This window comes from Eptatretus burgeri, chromosome 11, assembly GCF_056783735.1.
Source record: "Eptatretus burgeri isolate ZD-2024b chromosome 11, Ebu_testis_v1, whole genome shotgun sequence".
Lineage (NCBI taxonomy): Eukaryota > Metazoa > Chordata > Myxini > Myxiniformes > Myxinidae > Eptatretus > Eptatretus burgeri.
Window position 1 is genome coordinate 40,910,277 of NC_140971.1, and position 17,867 is coordinate 40,928,143.

At 43.9% G+C, this 17,867-nt stretch overlaps 1 protein-coding gene across 1 annotated transcript in view; it reads left to right on the top strand.

The window, feature by feature from the left end:
• Nucleotides 1-17,173: 17,173 nt before the first annotated feature.
• LOC147016925 (uncharacterized) overlaps nucleotides 17,174-17,867 on the top strand; it is a 29,651-nt gene continuing 28,957 nt past the window's right edge. Inside the window, exons 1-2 of the mRNA XM_085847920.1 lie at nucleotides 17,174-17,191; nucleotides 17,471-17,530. Coding sequence (XP_085704046.1) covers nucleotides 17,484-17,530 — 47 coding nt within the window. The 5' untranslated portion in view covers nucleotides 17,174-17,191; nucleotides 17,471-17,483. The remainder of the gene's footprint in view (nucleotides 17,192-17,470; nucleotides 17,531-17,867) is intronic.

A 17,867-nucleotide genomic window follows, 5' to 3' on the forward strand; every position in this document is an offset into this window, starting at 1 on the left:
TTAAAAAAAAAACTTCGCCAACCTGGCTTGTATCTGGCAACTGCCATGTGTGGTAATTGCAAGGAAAGCAAATGAAAATTCTTGCATTTTTGTGGGAATTATTGTCTTTAAGTCAAATTTAATTAATATGCACATGACCTAATTAGCATAAACATATTTTAATACGTAAATATAAAAGCTTTAATTTGACACCAATTTTGTGATTTTATGTTTAATTTGACAGAGATATTGACATTTTGCCGATCTTTGTGAGATTCGTCTATTTTTGATTGGTTGCCATGGAAACAGCTTAATAAAGCAAAGTGCAAATGAGTTATTTTTCTGGGAACATCTTTTTTTCTGATACTTGGGATATATATGAACACTGTGGTATCAGTGAAAAATTGTCGCAAGGGGGGGGGGGTGGTGCAAGGTAGGTCCCACTGGCCCCCAGCCTATATGCAAGACTCCATCTTGTAGGCCATCCGGACCACGCTGGAAGTGCATTTTTATTTCTCTAGTTTCGTTGAGATCAACAACAACACCACTAAAGTTGTTTCTGAATTGCAGGCACTTCAAACATACATTACAATCTTATCTAAAAGCAGCGCTTGTTGATGTACAGTCTCTGGACCGCTTTGGTTGCACGATTAGGCATAAACTGTATCTATCTATCTATAATTCCAGCAATCTCTGTGTGTGTGTCTGTCTGTTTGTCTGTCTGTCTGTCTGCGACCGCCGTTTCTCGTCGACTGCCGGTCCGATCTCATTGAAACTTGTCAGGAATATTGCCGGGGACCCGCGGATGTGCCTTTTCGAGGTTTGATATCGATCGGACGAGCGGTTCCCAAGTTATGGCCATTTTACTGCTTTTAGAGTGTTGAAAAGGTGTATATATGGCAGCTGAAGGTGTCGTTCCACCTTTTCACCTTATCATGCCAATTTTTTCCCAAATTATTAATAACCGGACGACCACTGGTCCGATCGGATTGAAACTTGCCAGAAATATTGCCGGGGACCCATGGATGTGCCTTTTCGAGGTTTGATATCGATCGGACGAGCGGTTCCCAAGTTATGGCCACTTATCTGTCGACCAATGACAAGACACGTTGCTATGACATCACGAATGACGTCACAATTAATGTTTATTTATTTCTTTATTTATTATTTATTGAAAATTTTTTGCACAATTGACGGTCCGATCTGATTGAAACTTGCCCGGAATATTTCTGGGGACCTATGGATGTGCCTTTTCAACGTTTGATATTAATCGGATAAACAGTTCCCAAGTTACGGCCATTTATCTGTCGACCAATGACAAGACACGGTGCGATGACGTCACGAATGATGTCACGATTAATGTTTATTTATGTTTTTTTTTTTTTCCACGATTGACGGTCCGATCTGATTGAAACTTGCCAGGAATATTGCTGGGGACCCGCGGATGTGCCTTTTCGAGGTTTGATATTATTCGGATAAGCAGTTCCCAAGTTATGGCCATTTATCTAGCCATTTATCTGTCGACCAATGACAAGACATGGTGCTATGACATCACGAATGACATCATGATTAATGTTTATTTATGTTTTTTTTTTTTTTTTTTTTGCACGATTGACGGTCTGATCTGATTGAAACTTGCCAGGAATATTGCTGGGGACCCGCGGATGTGCCTTTTCGAGGTTTGATATTAATCGGATGAGTGGTTTCCAAGTTGCGGCCATTTATCTGTCAACCAACATCTGCGAGAGAGGGGGACGGGATTGGGGGGGGGGATGAGAGTGAGCGCGAGAGAGAGGGGCGAGAGGAGGGGAGAGAGGAAGGGCGAGACGAGGGGGAGAGAGAGGGGGGTGGGAGTAGGTACGAGAGAGAGAGAGAGCAAGAGAGGGGGACGGGAGAGGGGTGTGAGAGGGGGTGTGAGTGGGGGTGAGAGAGAGGGGCGAGGGAGAAGGGCGAGAGAGAGGAGCGAGAGAGGAGGGGGAGAGAGAGGAGGAATAGAGGAGGGGTGAGAGAGGGGTGAGAGAGAGGAGGGAGAGAGAGGGGGGAAAAGAGAGGGGGAGAGAGGGAAGGGAGAGAGGGGGTGAGAGAGAGGGGGCATCACAATTCAAGAGAGGGGGAGAGGAGGGGGGTGAGAGTGGGGGAGAGAGGAGGGGCGAGACTAGGGGGGAGCGAGGGGGGGCGAGAGAGAGGGGCGTCACAATTCTTCTTCATTTGATATGACGTCACAATTGATGCTGGAGACCTGAATATGTTTCCCAGGTGTTTCCCAAGTTATGGCCATTTATGATACGTTTGGTCCGATCTAATTGAAATAATGCCCCAATCCAGTCATCGTTTACGCACCTGCGGGCCCACCCCTACGGGCCCGTACTAGTCTATCTATAATTCCAGCAATCTTTGTGTGTCTGTCTGTCAGTCTGCGACCACCGTTTCTCGACGACTGCCGGTCCGATCTGATTTAAACTTGCCAAGAATATTGCCGGGGCCCCGCAGATGTGCCGTTTCGAGGTTTGATATCGATCGGATGAGCGTTTCCCAAGTTACGGCCATTTATCTGTCGACCAATGACAAGATACGGTGCTATGACGTCACGAATGACATCACAATTAATGTTTGTTTATTTATTCCTTTTTTTATTTTATTTTTTGCACGATCGACAGTCCGATCTGATTGAAACTTGCCAGGAATATTGCTTGGGCCCCGCAGATGTGTTTTTCAAGGTTTGATATTAATCGGACGAGCGGTTCCCGAGTTACGGCCATTTATCTGTCGACCAATGACAGGACACGGTGCTATGACGTCACGAATGACATCACAATTAATGTTTATTTATTTATTTATTTATTATTATTTCTTTTGCACGATTGAAACTTGCCAGGAATATTGCTGGGGATCCGTGGATGTGCCTTTTCGAGGTTTGAGAGAAAGGCTGCACATACTGGCAATCACCTATGGGCACGCACCTACGGGCCCGCCCCTACGGGCCCGTACTAGTAAGTATAATAACATCACCAACTTAAAATCCAAAGGTCAACACCACTTGGGCATCTCCACCACACCTAATATTTCCACATACCTCTTGCCACCTCCTCACAGCCTACAAGGCTTTCATCTGCAGCTCAATGGGGTCTGCTTCTCCGTTGTGAGCTGCAGCTCCAATGATCCAATTAGCTCCCTCTATTTCTCATACTCTTTCTCTCTCTCTTGGTGGATGCGAGCCTAGCCTCGTGTAAGGCTCATGACTGACTATGGCGGCTGACTATAATATAGCCTTTTCTTTCCGTTTGTGTGCATTGTGAATTTAACATCGTGATGCATGTCTGCGCTCTTGTTATTTTTCAATGTTGTGGCAAGAGCGTGCATTCGATCCAAAGATCTGCCCACCCTCTCGACCTATTTTCACCATAACACTCAATGTCTTCTCACCGAATTCGCTCACTACACCTCCTAAAGAAGTGCTGTTATTCCAATCTGAACAAATCCCTCCACTGGCACTGGCACAAACGTATTGATCCATCACACCCGTAGATATCCGTTGAAGATCACTGTGAGGCTCAAGCGCAGCTGTCACAATTGTAGTGTGGGTTCATTGTACGTAAGGTTTAACAGATAATCTTACCACAGGCAGCATGATTATTAATCAAACTGATGTACATGTGGTGCAACAGGCAATTTTCGAATTATGTAAATTAAGCGTATTAAGGTTTGTGCACACAGGAATTAAACATCCTCTGCATGTTTTTCCTTTGATGTCCTTGAATTTATCGAGATGGGGGAAGGAAAATGCATTCCCAAGTAGTTAACTATGAAAATCTGTTTTTAACCTGGACACGATGGTGTTATTAAACGACCTGCAAGGTCAAATCCATAGTGCATCTTGATTTACTGCACTATGAAATAACTAAAAGTTAACGGCATACATCTCAGTCTGCAAAGACCTGAGTGCCACATGGACGCCATCCGAGTTTGGAGGTGATGTGTCGACATAATTTACGTGCATGATCGTGCCAAAGCACAGATAAAATCAGTGTGCCTCTTTCGTTTAATTTATTATTCCTGTCTGCAAACGTTCTGACTCGTGATCTACATGGCAGAGACAATATGTTCATTCAGCAGACGACACTTCCTGCTCACGGATCGTGCAGCAAGTGCTGTGATGGGATTCGATGTGTGCCCTGCTACCTCAAGTTAGGGGGTTTATTTTGTGTGTGTGTGTGTGTGTGTGTACATATGTATGTGTGTGTGTGTATATGTATATATATATATATATATATATATATATATATATATATATATATATATGTATATATATGTATATATATATATATGTATATATATATATATATATATATATATATATATATATATATATATATATATATATATATATATATATATATATATATATATATATATATATATATATATATACACACACAAGTATAAATATATGATAATCGAGGAATTTAATAAATTGGAATAAATTCTTATGTGGGGCTTGTGTGAAAAAAAACTACACTATTGCTGATGATTCGCCAATAAGTGATGGAACCGGTTCAGTAGCTGAGGGGGTGTGTAGCATTGGGATTATCATGTGTGTACTCTGTGTGAACGTCTTTATAATTGCAGAGGAACTCTGGGAAGTGTTCGAAACATCGTAGCACTTACCTTGTGTAGGTCTTCTTGGGTTGCTTTCTGCAGCTACTTTGGTTACAGGAGTGTGGGAGGGGTCAAATATATATATATATATATATATATATATATATATATATATATATATATATATATATATATATATATATATATATATATATATATATATATATATATATATATATATATATATATATATTGTTACGGATCTTTGAATCCAGTCTGATGAATGCATCCACACATCCAGTTACTCAGACAGTTATTTCCTTAAATGCATGTTCAGATTAGCCCCATCCCCATCTCTAATGGGATTTTAAATGTGAAAATGTGATGCATTGAGAAGGGTAAAGGATAGAAGCCCTCTCTTATGGGAAGCTTTTTCTTTATGACAGACACGTTTACACGCATTTCTTTCACGAGCTCTGAAGCCCACCCTCATTTTTCTTCAGCAACATTCTTTCACAAGCACTGAAGCCCACTCCCATTCTTCCTCAGCGGCAATCTTTCGTGAGCTCTGACGCCCGCCTTTTTTGAGAGCGCATGGGTCGTCATGGTAACTGTTCCCCAGTGGGGGGGGTGAGCTTGGGACGGACGGTAGCCCACAGAGATGGCCCGGGGATATAAAAAACGAGTGTGAGAAAAAGTCTGAAGAGAGAAAAAGTCTGAGGAGAAAAAGTGAGGAGAGAAAGGAGGGGGGAAAAGCATTCTGAAGAGAAAAGCGGGAGGAGAGGAAAAGCGAAAGGAGAGAGGAAAAAGCAAAGGGCAAGAGAAGTGACCAAGAGTGGGTGTCTGACCAGCGCCGACGAGACAATTCGCCCTTCCCAGTGCTTCGCCAAGTGAGCGTCTAGTGTGGGTGTGGGCAGTGCCGCCAACAAGTGAGGCACGGGTTAATCAACAACAACAACAGGCTCTAAACCGGTAACGAACTATCTTGGTGCCCTCCCGACTTCGACTGGCGTTCAAGGCTGCCCCGCGAGAGGATGCAGAACAAAGCTGGGTGTGGCGACGGATGTGACAGATTTGACCAAAATATCGTCGGCACGCACCAGTGGTTAAAACGCTCGTCCGCCCTAATGAAAATCTAATCGGATAATTTTGTTGCTTTGCCGAGGGCGCGCTCCCCGCTCAGGTAACCACGTGACCTCCAGTTAAACAGAATAATTACACGGCGGACACTGGAACTCGTGGTTGACTTGGTGGCGTTCGTGGTTTTAAAACAACCCACCGTACTACAACGTTAATTGTGAGCGGTGGCCCCAGATCTGGCTTTACCGAGGACAACCGGGGATTAATCCCCCTGAGTGACAAGCTGGTGTCTCGGTGCCCGTGGCCGCAACAAAATATATATATATATATATATATATATATATATATATATATATATATATATATATATATATATATATATATATATATATACATACACACACTTATCAAAACGTGGAGTGTGACGAGCACTCCCCCAATCCCCATTGGACAAAGTCCGACACCAAAGCATCACTTTCAACCCAGAGGCCTCGGCCTGGCGACTCTGTCAAACAGATGAACATTACATGGTCAACATCAGTTAAACATCAAACAGATCTACCTATCCAGATTTTTGGCTTATTTGCTCTAATCAGGATGGCATACCAAAAATATCTGACCAATGATGACCCCATTCGTCGTTTATACATCAGACATCATCGTCATCGTCATCAGACATTTATACATCGTCGTCGTCTCACCTCCTGATTGTTCGCTGGGGAACAGCATCGCTGGGGATTATGTCTCGCACAGTAAAACGCTGCAGATTATGTCTCACACGTCTGCCACGCAGACAATTTTTCCCGCTAATGCAAACCATTCAATCAGAAGGCATGTGATGCGATCGGCAGATAAATCGAAACATTCGGAGTGTGATGAGCACTCCCCCGATATTTGTTGGACATTGAACATGGATACCATTGGGCATAGTCTGAACTCCCTTGGACATCTCCAGGGGATATATGTAATACAGTGCAATGTATACATTCGGGGTCTGCCCAGCTGGCACGTAAGACGTCAGCCATTATAAAGCTTGCAGTGCTCATGTTAGAAATTTCCAAGGTTATCTTGAGGACTCCTTAGCTCAGTGGGCTGTTACCGATTAACCAATAAGGTCCTTGGGTTTGAGGCCTGGGCTGAGTCAGAATTTTTTCACACTAGCCCCACGCAGGAATTTATCCCCTTTTATTAAATATATATATATATATATATATATATATATATATATATATATATATATATGTATGTATGTATGTATGTATGTATGTATGTATGTGTATATGTATATGTATATATATATATATATATATATATATATATATATATATATATATATATATATATATATATATATATATATTGTTGCGAATTCGCGCCCGCCGGCATGCGATCGGCCACGTAACTCGAATCGCAACACGTCGCCCAACGGACGGACAATTCAGTCATGACCCTCCGGGAATGAGCGCCCGGAGCCAGTCACGGGTGGGGGTTTAACCTCCCCACGATCATGCCAATTGCCCACCCGTGCAGGATAGGGTTGCTCGCCAAATTCGACCTACCTAAGTACCTGCGCGAGTGGTCGACCGGGCGGTCGTACCACGCCACAGGCCGACTCCGGACATGAACCGCTTAAGCGGTTCGTTCCGTATTACAGGGATAACCGAGCGGAGTTATCGTTGGCCTTGACGGTTCCGATTAATTACTGGGCGTTTTAAACCCACTATCAATCCATTATGTGATGCAAGATGGAGATTCAATACAAGGAAAAGACGAAGCGAAACGGGAAAACAGTTCACACAATGCACTTTATTTTCACACACACACACACACACACACACACACACACACACACACACACACACACACACACACACACACACACACACACACACACACAGACAAGCACGTATATACAGCCATACAGTAATGCAACAAAAGCAGGGAAAGAGTTAAAACCAAATAAAAGGGAATTATTTACACACGGCAACACTTACACAGTTCTACTTATTGGACACGGCGCCACAGCATGCATTCGACCCGAAAGAAAGAAAGCCACCCTCATAGGCAAGGAGGCAGACGGGTCCGTAGACCAAATGTACGTGGATCCCAGAAGATCGGCCAGGTCCACGAGACTGGGAAGGTCTTACCCGCATCCTCGTGACGCGATGGCGGGCAAGCTGCAATGTTCGCGCAGCTACACCCCGACTCCGTGCCCCTCACGTGGTCGGCGAGTCCTCTCTGGCATGCTCCACGCGAGCGGTTTGGTTGGCACTGCATTTAGGGTGGGGGAGGAACGGGCCCCCCCGGCACTATCTCAGCGTGGATGGGGGGGGAATTGCTGATGCCCAGGGAGAGGGGAATGGCTGGCTGGCTTGGGTCCCGCGACGAGACGAGCGACCCCCCCACACCGCAACCTCGTTGCCAACCGCCGTCTTCCCTTGACTTGAACTCGACCAGCCGCCTGCACCCGAACCGCGCAAACTCCAACTCCCTCCAACTTCCCTGCTACTTTCCAACTTCTCCCTAGTTCCACTCAGCTCCACCAGTTCCACTCCACGCGAGTCGCCTTACGCTCGCATCTTTATAGGCCCCAGGAGGAGCCGATATGCAAATATTCGGATCAAAACGTGATTGGAGGTGGGGCCACGCCACCCTCTGTTCAGCCATTGGTCGGGAAAAAAGGGGGCGTGAAGCATTCCTGATCCACTCTTCGGGGCGAAAGGAACGCATTCGCAGCCCATGGCACGACGTGTGGTAGAAAGGCAGAGGTGGTGGGAGTTTTTGGTTGTTGGTGGGCTTATTGGTCGAAAATAACAAAAGAGAAAGAAAAAAACGGCTCACTCAAAGCGTCGCAGCCCGGATGAATCACACATATTCCCTCTATACAACGGGTTTGGGCTAACTACACATGGACTTACCGAGATATCTCACCTGAGGACTCTTTGTGGTGTAATGCGAATTTCCACAACCGTAACAATATATACTGTACATACATACACTAATTGAACCCCCTAACTTGATGAGGCAGCAAGGCACAGATATATCGATGTATATACATAGTTACATTGTGCATCTTCAACGATTGTCATGCTTCCCTGTTGGTCTGGGACGAAAGCATTTCCATTTCTGCCTGCTTTATTTGTCATGAATCGTCGGCTTTGAACACAATGACAGCGATGTGACACCGACACAATAGCTGAGAGGAGCTTTTCGGCATTCCGTGTTGAGGAAAATAAGTGCGTACTCAATCTACCTATCTGGTGGGTTAATAAACCAATTCTCACGAGGCACAATGGAGCCCGCTCGTGATCACCACACAAGTTATCAAAAACTGGGATTTATTACAGGGAGGAAACGCAGGATGAAGAACCTGGTTGCACAGCGGCGATCACACGTTAATAAATAAATGAAACAATGCGCCTTGGTACCATGACAGTCTTAACATGTACGCCTTGATCATTCACTCGGGTAAGATGGGACAGAAAAGAGATACAAAGAAAAAATGGTTCCACGCGGCAATGCGTACACACCCACGGTGTGGGTACTTGTTCAGATTCACAGCGGACTGGAACGGGGGTTGCCCTCACTGCGGCTTTCGTGCCATTGCCAACCATGTTCTCAGCTCACCCGCTGTGCAACGATCCGCGACTTATACCATGAACCTGAACCTCCAGGAACTCTTTAACCGTAAACAGCAGTGAGCCACCAATGAACCAGGGCTCCGGAACAGAAGACAAATGAGCAGGAACATCATGGACCATGAAAGACCACTGCACACCACCATCATGCACGGTGTGTAGACTTTTATTACTTCCTGCAGAGTCAATCCAACTGTTCATGATGTGTGCCAATTGGCCAGCGCAGCCTGACAAATTATGATTCCTAGTGTGTGCTCATTGGCTGGTGAGTCAGGAAAATAACACACAATGGACAGATGGTGATGTATGGGTTTGTTTACCAGCCTGTCCGATGGCCTTGAGCCCGACAGACGTCCATATATGGCACGTCGGGTGTCCTTGTGCTGATCTCCCGATCGTGCTCGTGGGCTGTGCTGATTGCCTGTCAGCAAAAGAAGAAATTTCTTATGAGGACAGATATCAAGGGGAAAGCTCAGGGATGTATGGGGTGGTGGTGGGGGATGGGACAGGCTGGGTTGGAGGGGGGGTGCGGGGGATGGGGGTTAGATATCTGACACTGAGGTCAGGGAGACAAAATCTTCCTAAACACCTGCTCAACAAGCTTTATCATTCACGATAATTACATCACACTTGCGCTAATGTGTACTATGAAATAACTATTGTAAAATATCCCCCATTTTACCCCCGAGACAAGATCCGTAACAATACATACATTTCCAAGGTCTAATTTGTGATGAACCAATCGTTTGTTAACAGTTTATGTTACTTTTTTATGAAATTATGAAAGCATATATGCAACATTTCATCCCCCACAAGCAACCCAAGGAGACAACATATGCACAGCACTGATCTCTGCGCCTGTATTTGGAAATGTCACCGAAGTTTTCTCACTGCCCTTTCAAATGCATTGATCAGAGTGCTCTGCCAAGCTTAACAAGGTTGAGAGCAGGACCACTTAAATTCATCTACGAACCACAATGAAACGTCCCACAGGTTGAAATGGTGTAACTGTACACCACATCACCCCAGCCTTAACTGTAACATCGACACAAAATCCCGAAATCGGAGCGAGGATCAGATTCTACCATCTGCAAAGAAATATCAGATAACTGCAGCAACAGCTGTTTGTTGGTTATTACTTCATATGAGTGCTCGTGTGTATTTAGTACACGACCATAAAACATGTGCCACTATTTCCCAGGTTTTGAAGATTGCCTTATTTCTGATTAGACGTCTACTTTGCGACTTGGTTTTGAGATAGGATCTCCAATGCCTATGAAATTAGATGCGGCTGGTTCATTCGAAAGCCTTTAAAAGACATTCTGTACAATGTACATGCTTTGTGGCCTGGCAGCATGGCCTATAAGTATGCACACTCACCTCTAAGCTGTCTAGTCTGGGTTTGAATGTCGACCCAGCTCCAAACTGTTATCCTTGTGTTTCACAGGCAGTATGATTCATCAATGTGTGTGTGCCATCACTCGAATGGATGTTGAACTGGGCACCCATCTGCCATCATTAGTCGGTGGATGTTAAACATTCCACAGTGTCTTTCGTGAAGATTAGGCAAGCTATCACCGGCACCTTAGCCAAATTCCAAAATCCTGCCCTAATTTTAGTCGAACGGCAGGCCTGGACAGCTGGCTCGTGAAAGACTTGGGCCAAAACCTCCCCCTATCAATCCCACAAGAATGTGGGAATAATTGTGGCCATTAGTTCTTTCAACCTTAGTGTCCATTTTACCGGCCGCTATTCAAGCCTCCATATACCCGACCAGCCCGGTTTTTCGCCAGGGAGCCCAGGGTGGGAGAGCAAAAAGTCTGAAGAGCTCAGGGTTCAAAGGGTTAAAGAAGAAAACCCTTTACTCTTCCTTAGCACACTCCATGATCATTGATATACAGTGATCCACAGCACCAAGGATGTAAATCTTCATTGACCAATGATAAAAAGCACCAAAAAGGTATCTTCCCTTAACAATGCAATGCGGAGTGGCGACCCGTCCATGATTGTGCCCAATAGCCAATGAGACTGCTTCGGCAGCACCAACGCTCTGCACAGAGTATGGTACCAATGGATGGATATATATATATATATATACATATATATATATATATATACACACACACACACACACACACACACACACACACACACACACACACACACACACACACACACACACACACACACACACACACACACACACACACACACACACACACACACACACACACACAGAACCAAAAATGTGTGATACTTTCCAAACATTCTTAATAAACGTTTCCTTCCTTTGACCAACTTAAGGTGTCCAGCACTATGTTTAGTTTATGGGAGAAAACATGATTATATGGATCTTTGGAGAATGTAATTCCCTTAAAGAAATTCATATGCTTGGAAAACTACTTTAGACTACACTGTAGATTTGTGTACTTTCATTATATTTTTTCTCGAAATGAAAGAATCATCGGTGTGACTCTGTAGCTCAAAATGAGATATTAACAAACATAGACCCTCTACTCCAGGGCAGGTTGTTATTATTATGAAGTCCTAAAGGGGTCTACGTGAGTTCTGTTCTATCCTATGTAAAGATGGTTGCAAAAGAAATGAGTTTACTGATTGGCCAACAAACGAGATCATGTCGCTGAAGTCTTGGGTGGACTTGCTCAAAAGGTGATTCAGCAGTACTGGTTGTGAAGGTAAGCAAGCAACACTAGAGTTATAGCTTGGTAAAGTTTATTTTGTGAAGCAATAGCTGAATGATTTACATGTGCTCTTGAAGCAGCAAAAATACAAGTGATAGGACGTGACCCAAATTGCAGAGAAACTGTGTCCAGTCGAGCCATTACGTGAAGCACTGTGGTGGACAAAGGTTTGCTTCAGTATAACATCTGGTCGGGAAAAAGATCCAGAACAACCCAGGATGGTGAAAATATAACTTCAGAAACAATCTTCAGCAAAATGTGTTTGGCCACCTCCAGAGGCAGAGAGCATTCGAGAATGTTGATTTCTCTCCCTCCTCCCCGCCCCCTCCCACCACCCCATTCCCATCCTCTCCTCTTACCTGTTGAGCTCCTATTCCTAAAGTGGTTTCGGGAAAGAGATCTAGTCCATAACCCAATGATTTGATGAATATGTTCCTTGTGTGCAGTGCTCTTCCTCTGCAGTGCTTGTCGCCATGTGAAATCATTGGATTGATGTTCAACATGAGGAGGGCATTAGGCCCATCTCTTCCCAGTTTGGTCCACATTCTGAAGATTGAAAATAAATCTTTCAAGATGTAGAAAAGCTGGCTTCACTGTACACATGCTGTGGTTGATCTGGAGGTGTTGTTGAAGCGTATTGTGGATCAATTTTTGGATGCTTAGTTGATGTTAACTTGCAGATCAATGGAAATGTTCACAAGGGTTATATTTAATCGAGTCTTATGAAATGCCTGCCCGTTCCCAACCATCCAGCAGAATAGTCAGAGCTGAAAGCATTAATTTTTTTTCATTCTTAGTAATTTTAGGCCTGAGAATGTATGGTCTAAAAGTGTGGATAAACGACCGAAACGATAGGAAAGTGGATTAGTTAATTGAGCAATGTGATGAAAAAAGAAATCCTCAAAAACTCTGATGTCGCATCAAGAGAGAGAAGGTAATCAAACCTGGAGAGGCGGGAGTGTGAACTATGAAAGAAAAAAAAGCACATCACTTAGTGCCTAAACTGTGGGATGACAGATCACCCCTGCAGATAAAATTCAATGAGGTTTTTTTTGTGTGGCCTACAGGTAACAGGGGAGATCAATGGAAACAAGCATCAGTTAATGTCGGACATTGGCTCTAATCAGGAGTTGCTTAAGCCATATTTCCTGAGCCGGCAACTTGTTCCAAAAAATGATGAAAAACGAATGGAGTGATTAAACACTGATGACTCCACCATCTGCCATGACATCCCTCATCATTCAGCCAAGCAGGCTCCATCCTCTTCCCTCTCTTCAGACATTACAAAATCACAAGATGGTCAAACACTTGGAATATGTCTTTCAATCCCACCAAATCTCACATTCACACTATCTCTCTCCGACAGGACCGTCTGGCAAACCCTCTCGAAGAAGTTCAGTCATTTAAAACTCTTGGGTCTCACTACCAGCCATGGTCTTTCTTGGGCAAACCATATTTCAAATTTGGCCTCCAAAGCCATTCACCGACTGGGCATGCTCCATCATACAAAATCCTTCCTTGGCACACCTGAACTGCGACATGCAAGACTTTCATCCACAGCTTTATGGGATACTGCTCTCCCCTTTGGGCTGGTGTCCCTGCCTCACGTCTTGCTCAGCTTGATGCCATGGTCCCATGGAAACCAAGGAGTTCAAGATTATTGAAATCTCCCACGATGAAGCTGAGTTTATGTGTTTAGCATTTCCCATTGTAGACAGGTTGGTGCACCTTGCAACAACACTGTAGGTCAGAAGCAGTCATCATTGTTTGACAATGGCATGGCTGGATTGCTGGGAAGGGATTCATCCGTGCAAGTGGAACCATTAGCAAACTAGCTCTGGCCTTCATCTCATGGACAGTGGTGTGGTTGGCCCTTGAGAGTGGAAGGCATATTCCAGGTAGACACGGTGTAAAACATGATGACTAACAGACACAGAGGAAGCAGATGCCAGTGCAGGTACTTCACTGATGTTATATCATAATACAAGTTCCCTCACAAGGAACTTTGATGCAGGAGGAGGTTATTCAGCCCATCAAAGCCTGCACTGTTATTACCAACTTATGGTTGTTCATCCATGCTCTTTCCTTTTATATAAGCACCAAGCAACGAAGCAGCACTTACCATTTTTTAAATCTTTTCTCTGACTCAGCGGGGTTAGAACCACCGAACCACCAACCTCTCAGATTTCGATCATCGCTCCAAACATTATGCCACCGAGGCTGGTATTAATTGTATCATTGCATCACAATTCTACCTTTGAGACAGGTCATTGTCAGTGGCATGGTATTCATCAGAGTCCGGCCTTAGTGGAGCCCAAGTCAGCTATCTGGAGCATCTTTTGTTGGTGGCACTGTTTCTGTGAGGCTCGTGAGATTGTCGGGAAATTCATCAAATTGGATTGATTCCCAAGAGCAAGGTGAAATTGTTCCCCACACAATGCTGATCTTTAATGCTTTGCACAGAGACATGGAACAATGCGACACTTTTCCTAACCATTGAACTGAACTGATACGTCATCATGGTCGACTACGTCTTCATTCACAATTGCTGTCTATCCTGCTCACTATACCGTCAAGTCAATCATCTCGTGGTAGACACATCTCAGGGTCTCCATACACACGTGGCTGTTCTGCTGCTTTCAGACTTCAGACAATATGTTGAAGCACTTTAGTGAACTGTTATGTTGCTTTTCTGTAATCGCCTAGTTGTAAAGTGTGTAAATTGTAAATTAAGAGTTGGTTTGCCATTACAATTCGCTGTATTTAATCCTGGGTGTTTGTCGTTTATTCGTTGTCAACAAGTCCCATCTGCTAGCAATTTCTTTCCTGTGAAACTACCCAAATCCATGATCACTGCTCACCTCCACTCATTCGTTCCTCTTTGTTTTCTGCCTGTGGAACGAACTTCCACATTGTCTTTTATCTACTTCTTCCCTCCAGGGAGTCACTTGTTCACCACCATCTCGATTCATTTCCCATCCAAAACGATGATCTTTTCTACCCCCATTAAGTTCATTAACCCTCACCAAGCCCACCCACCTCCTTCGAAATTTCCAGTCTTTCCTTCCTGAGAGTTTGCTTCAATCTCTATCCATCTTGTCCACTCCTGTATCCACCCCTTCCCCTCATTCTTGCCCGATTACCTTGTTGTCCCTCATTCCTTCTGTTGGTGCTTCCCTCCTCTCTTTCTCCTGTTCCTTTTGTTCTGTTACATCCTAATGCATTCTATGTTCTATCCCCTCGATGAGCCTCGACATTGTACACAAAAAAATCAATAACATCGACAGGGGATCCATCATATATTGGTAGTCTTGCCAACACTTTCTGACAAATGATGAGGTTGAGAATGATTCCAGCCAGCACACCTTTGTTTCTTACCTTGTTTGAGAACACAGTACATTGTATACTGTTGCCTTAACCACCAATGTAATTACACTCCCATCTGTTCATAATGAAACCTAATATGCTTTATTTACTTTCATGTCAATGTTCATGAGCATTATGAATTATTAAACCCACATCTTCATTAACACACACACACACACACACACACACACACACACACACACACACACACACACACACACACACACACACACACACACACACACACACACACACACACACACACACACACACACACACACACACACACACACACACACACACACACACACACACACACACACACACACTTTTGGAGACCACACGCTCTTTACACAGTGCAGATATCACTGAAACGTGTCACGCCGTAACCTTTCACGTAAACTTTTAATGAGAACCACCGATTTCATTAGGAAGTTTGTATAATAATAATAATAATGCCATTTGAGCAGAAAAATGCGTTTCTCCCAAAATAACATTCCGATGACATCATAATGAGGAGTTTGGAATAGCCTTTGCCCCGTAAATCAGGCATTTCGGACACATCTCATGTTGCCGAAACGGCAGCACGACTGGACTCGCAGTTGGTTCACATCCAGGATGTGGAAATCTCCGACAGATATGAAAATGAGAATCGAGATGTAAAATATGCATTACATATTAGACGGAACACAAGATCATGATTTATTCATATCTCCCATTAATCCATTATAACGAAAGTTTCTGCTTTTTGAATAAAGTATTTTTGACTCAGAGTTTTAAAATAATGTCTAAAAAAACGTCTTTGAACATGAAGATCAAGACGTGTTCAGCAATTGGGTTAGCTGAATAGCTTGGGTCCATCTTGTCTTTCGTGCAATGCGACTGCAATGGGGTTATCTTCTGCAGTCTCGCGACTTATTCTTCTTCTACCTCATTCCATGAGCTGAGGCTTCATGGGACCAAGTTGCTGCTGCCCCACCATTTGTACAATACTCCTCCACTTCCCTCTATCCACAGCCAGCTTTTGTTGGTTCCCAGTACAATCTTCCCATCTCGGCCGAGGTGCAGCCTTCCTCCTTGCTCCTTCAACCCATCGGCTTTGTTTATCATTCCGTCTTCCTCCATCCGCACCAGGTGCACAGCCCATCTCAGCCAGCTCTTTACCAATCCCTCTTTCCAGCTCATCCTCACATCTATCTGCGATAATGTAGCCACAAGATTCCAAAATGCACTTTTGTCGCAGTTGATGTAATATGGCCCCTAAATCTCTTTGTATACTATACATTTATTAGTCTATATGTGCATATTAAAGGTTAATCTACGGCATGATGTTGAAAGTGCCGCTGGAACACCTGTCTGAGGAACACCTGGTTATACCACGTGACCCCATTGGAGACTTGAAAAGGTGCATCGAGCTCCTCATTGAGTTTTGTAATTACATGCACAATGCGTGTGCCAGATCGTTCGGGTAATTTTAAGACTGGTGTGACGAGTGTTGTAAAAACTTCTCCTCTTTAAAACATACATTTTCCCTCATATTTATCATAACTATAGGAAAGATTATAAAGAGTGAATGTGTAGTTGGTTGTTTTTTGTATTTTTTAACGTGTAGTGCGGAATAAAAGGTGATGGAGGGATAGTGTTGTGTCCTGGGTTGTTGAGAATGTGGAGCTGATGTGGATTTGATGGGCCGAGTGGTGTATGTGCGTGCGTGCGTGCGTGCGTAAACCATTTTATCTTTCATCATCAAATTTCCAAAAAACCTTTATCATGAGAATCTGTAGAACACCAATCGATGAATTGGGTAAAATGTCGAAGGGCAGAGTCACAGTAAGTGAAAATAGGCCTTATTAGTCCGTTCGCCGCGAGATGGCCGGGTTTTGAAATAGCTTCCATGTTTCTGTATTTATTAACCGTTCAAGCTTTTGTCATCAAATTTTCAACAATTATCACAATATGGAGAACAATTTTGTTTTCAGCCGTTGTTTTCGTCACGTTTAGTTCGAGTACAAAGCGGACGCGGACGGGCTTCGCGTTTTGAGATGATTTCTCGTTGTTATGTTTATCACGCGGTGAGTCGTGGCTGAGGATGAGATGTTTTTCCTTCAGTGATCGAAGGCTCATGGAGGACCTTGTACGAAGGAAAGGCAATGGACAAGCACCTGGCAGGTAATATTGTAAAACATGATAACTCTCCATCAATGGCTGGGGTTCAGATGGGGATATGAAAAGGCTAACTCATTAAGATAAGGAAGAAAACACTTACTTTTATTTATTTATTTATTTATTTTTCTCACTCGTTTGTTTCTAATTCATCATCGAGTGATGCTCAAAGTACACTCTACAAACCCAGCTGGAAAGCTCCGATTTTCTTCCCTTTTGTGCACTTATCCTAACAGACTTGCTCTTTCCCCCATTATGCTTTCCAAGGAAAGCCGAAGCTGTGCACCATCAATAAAGAGCATCACATGATTCCACCTGTATGCATTACTGCATGTCATGCATT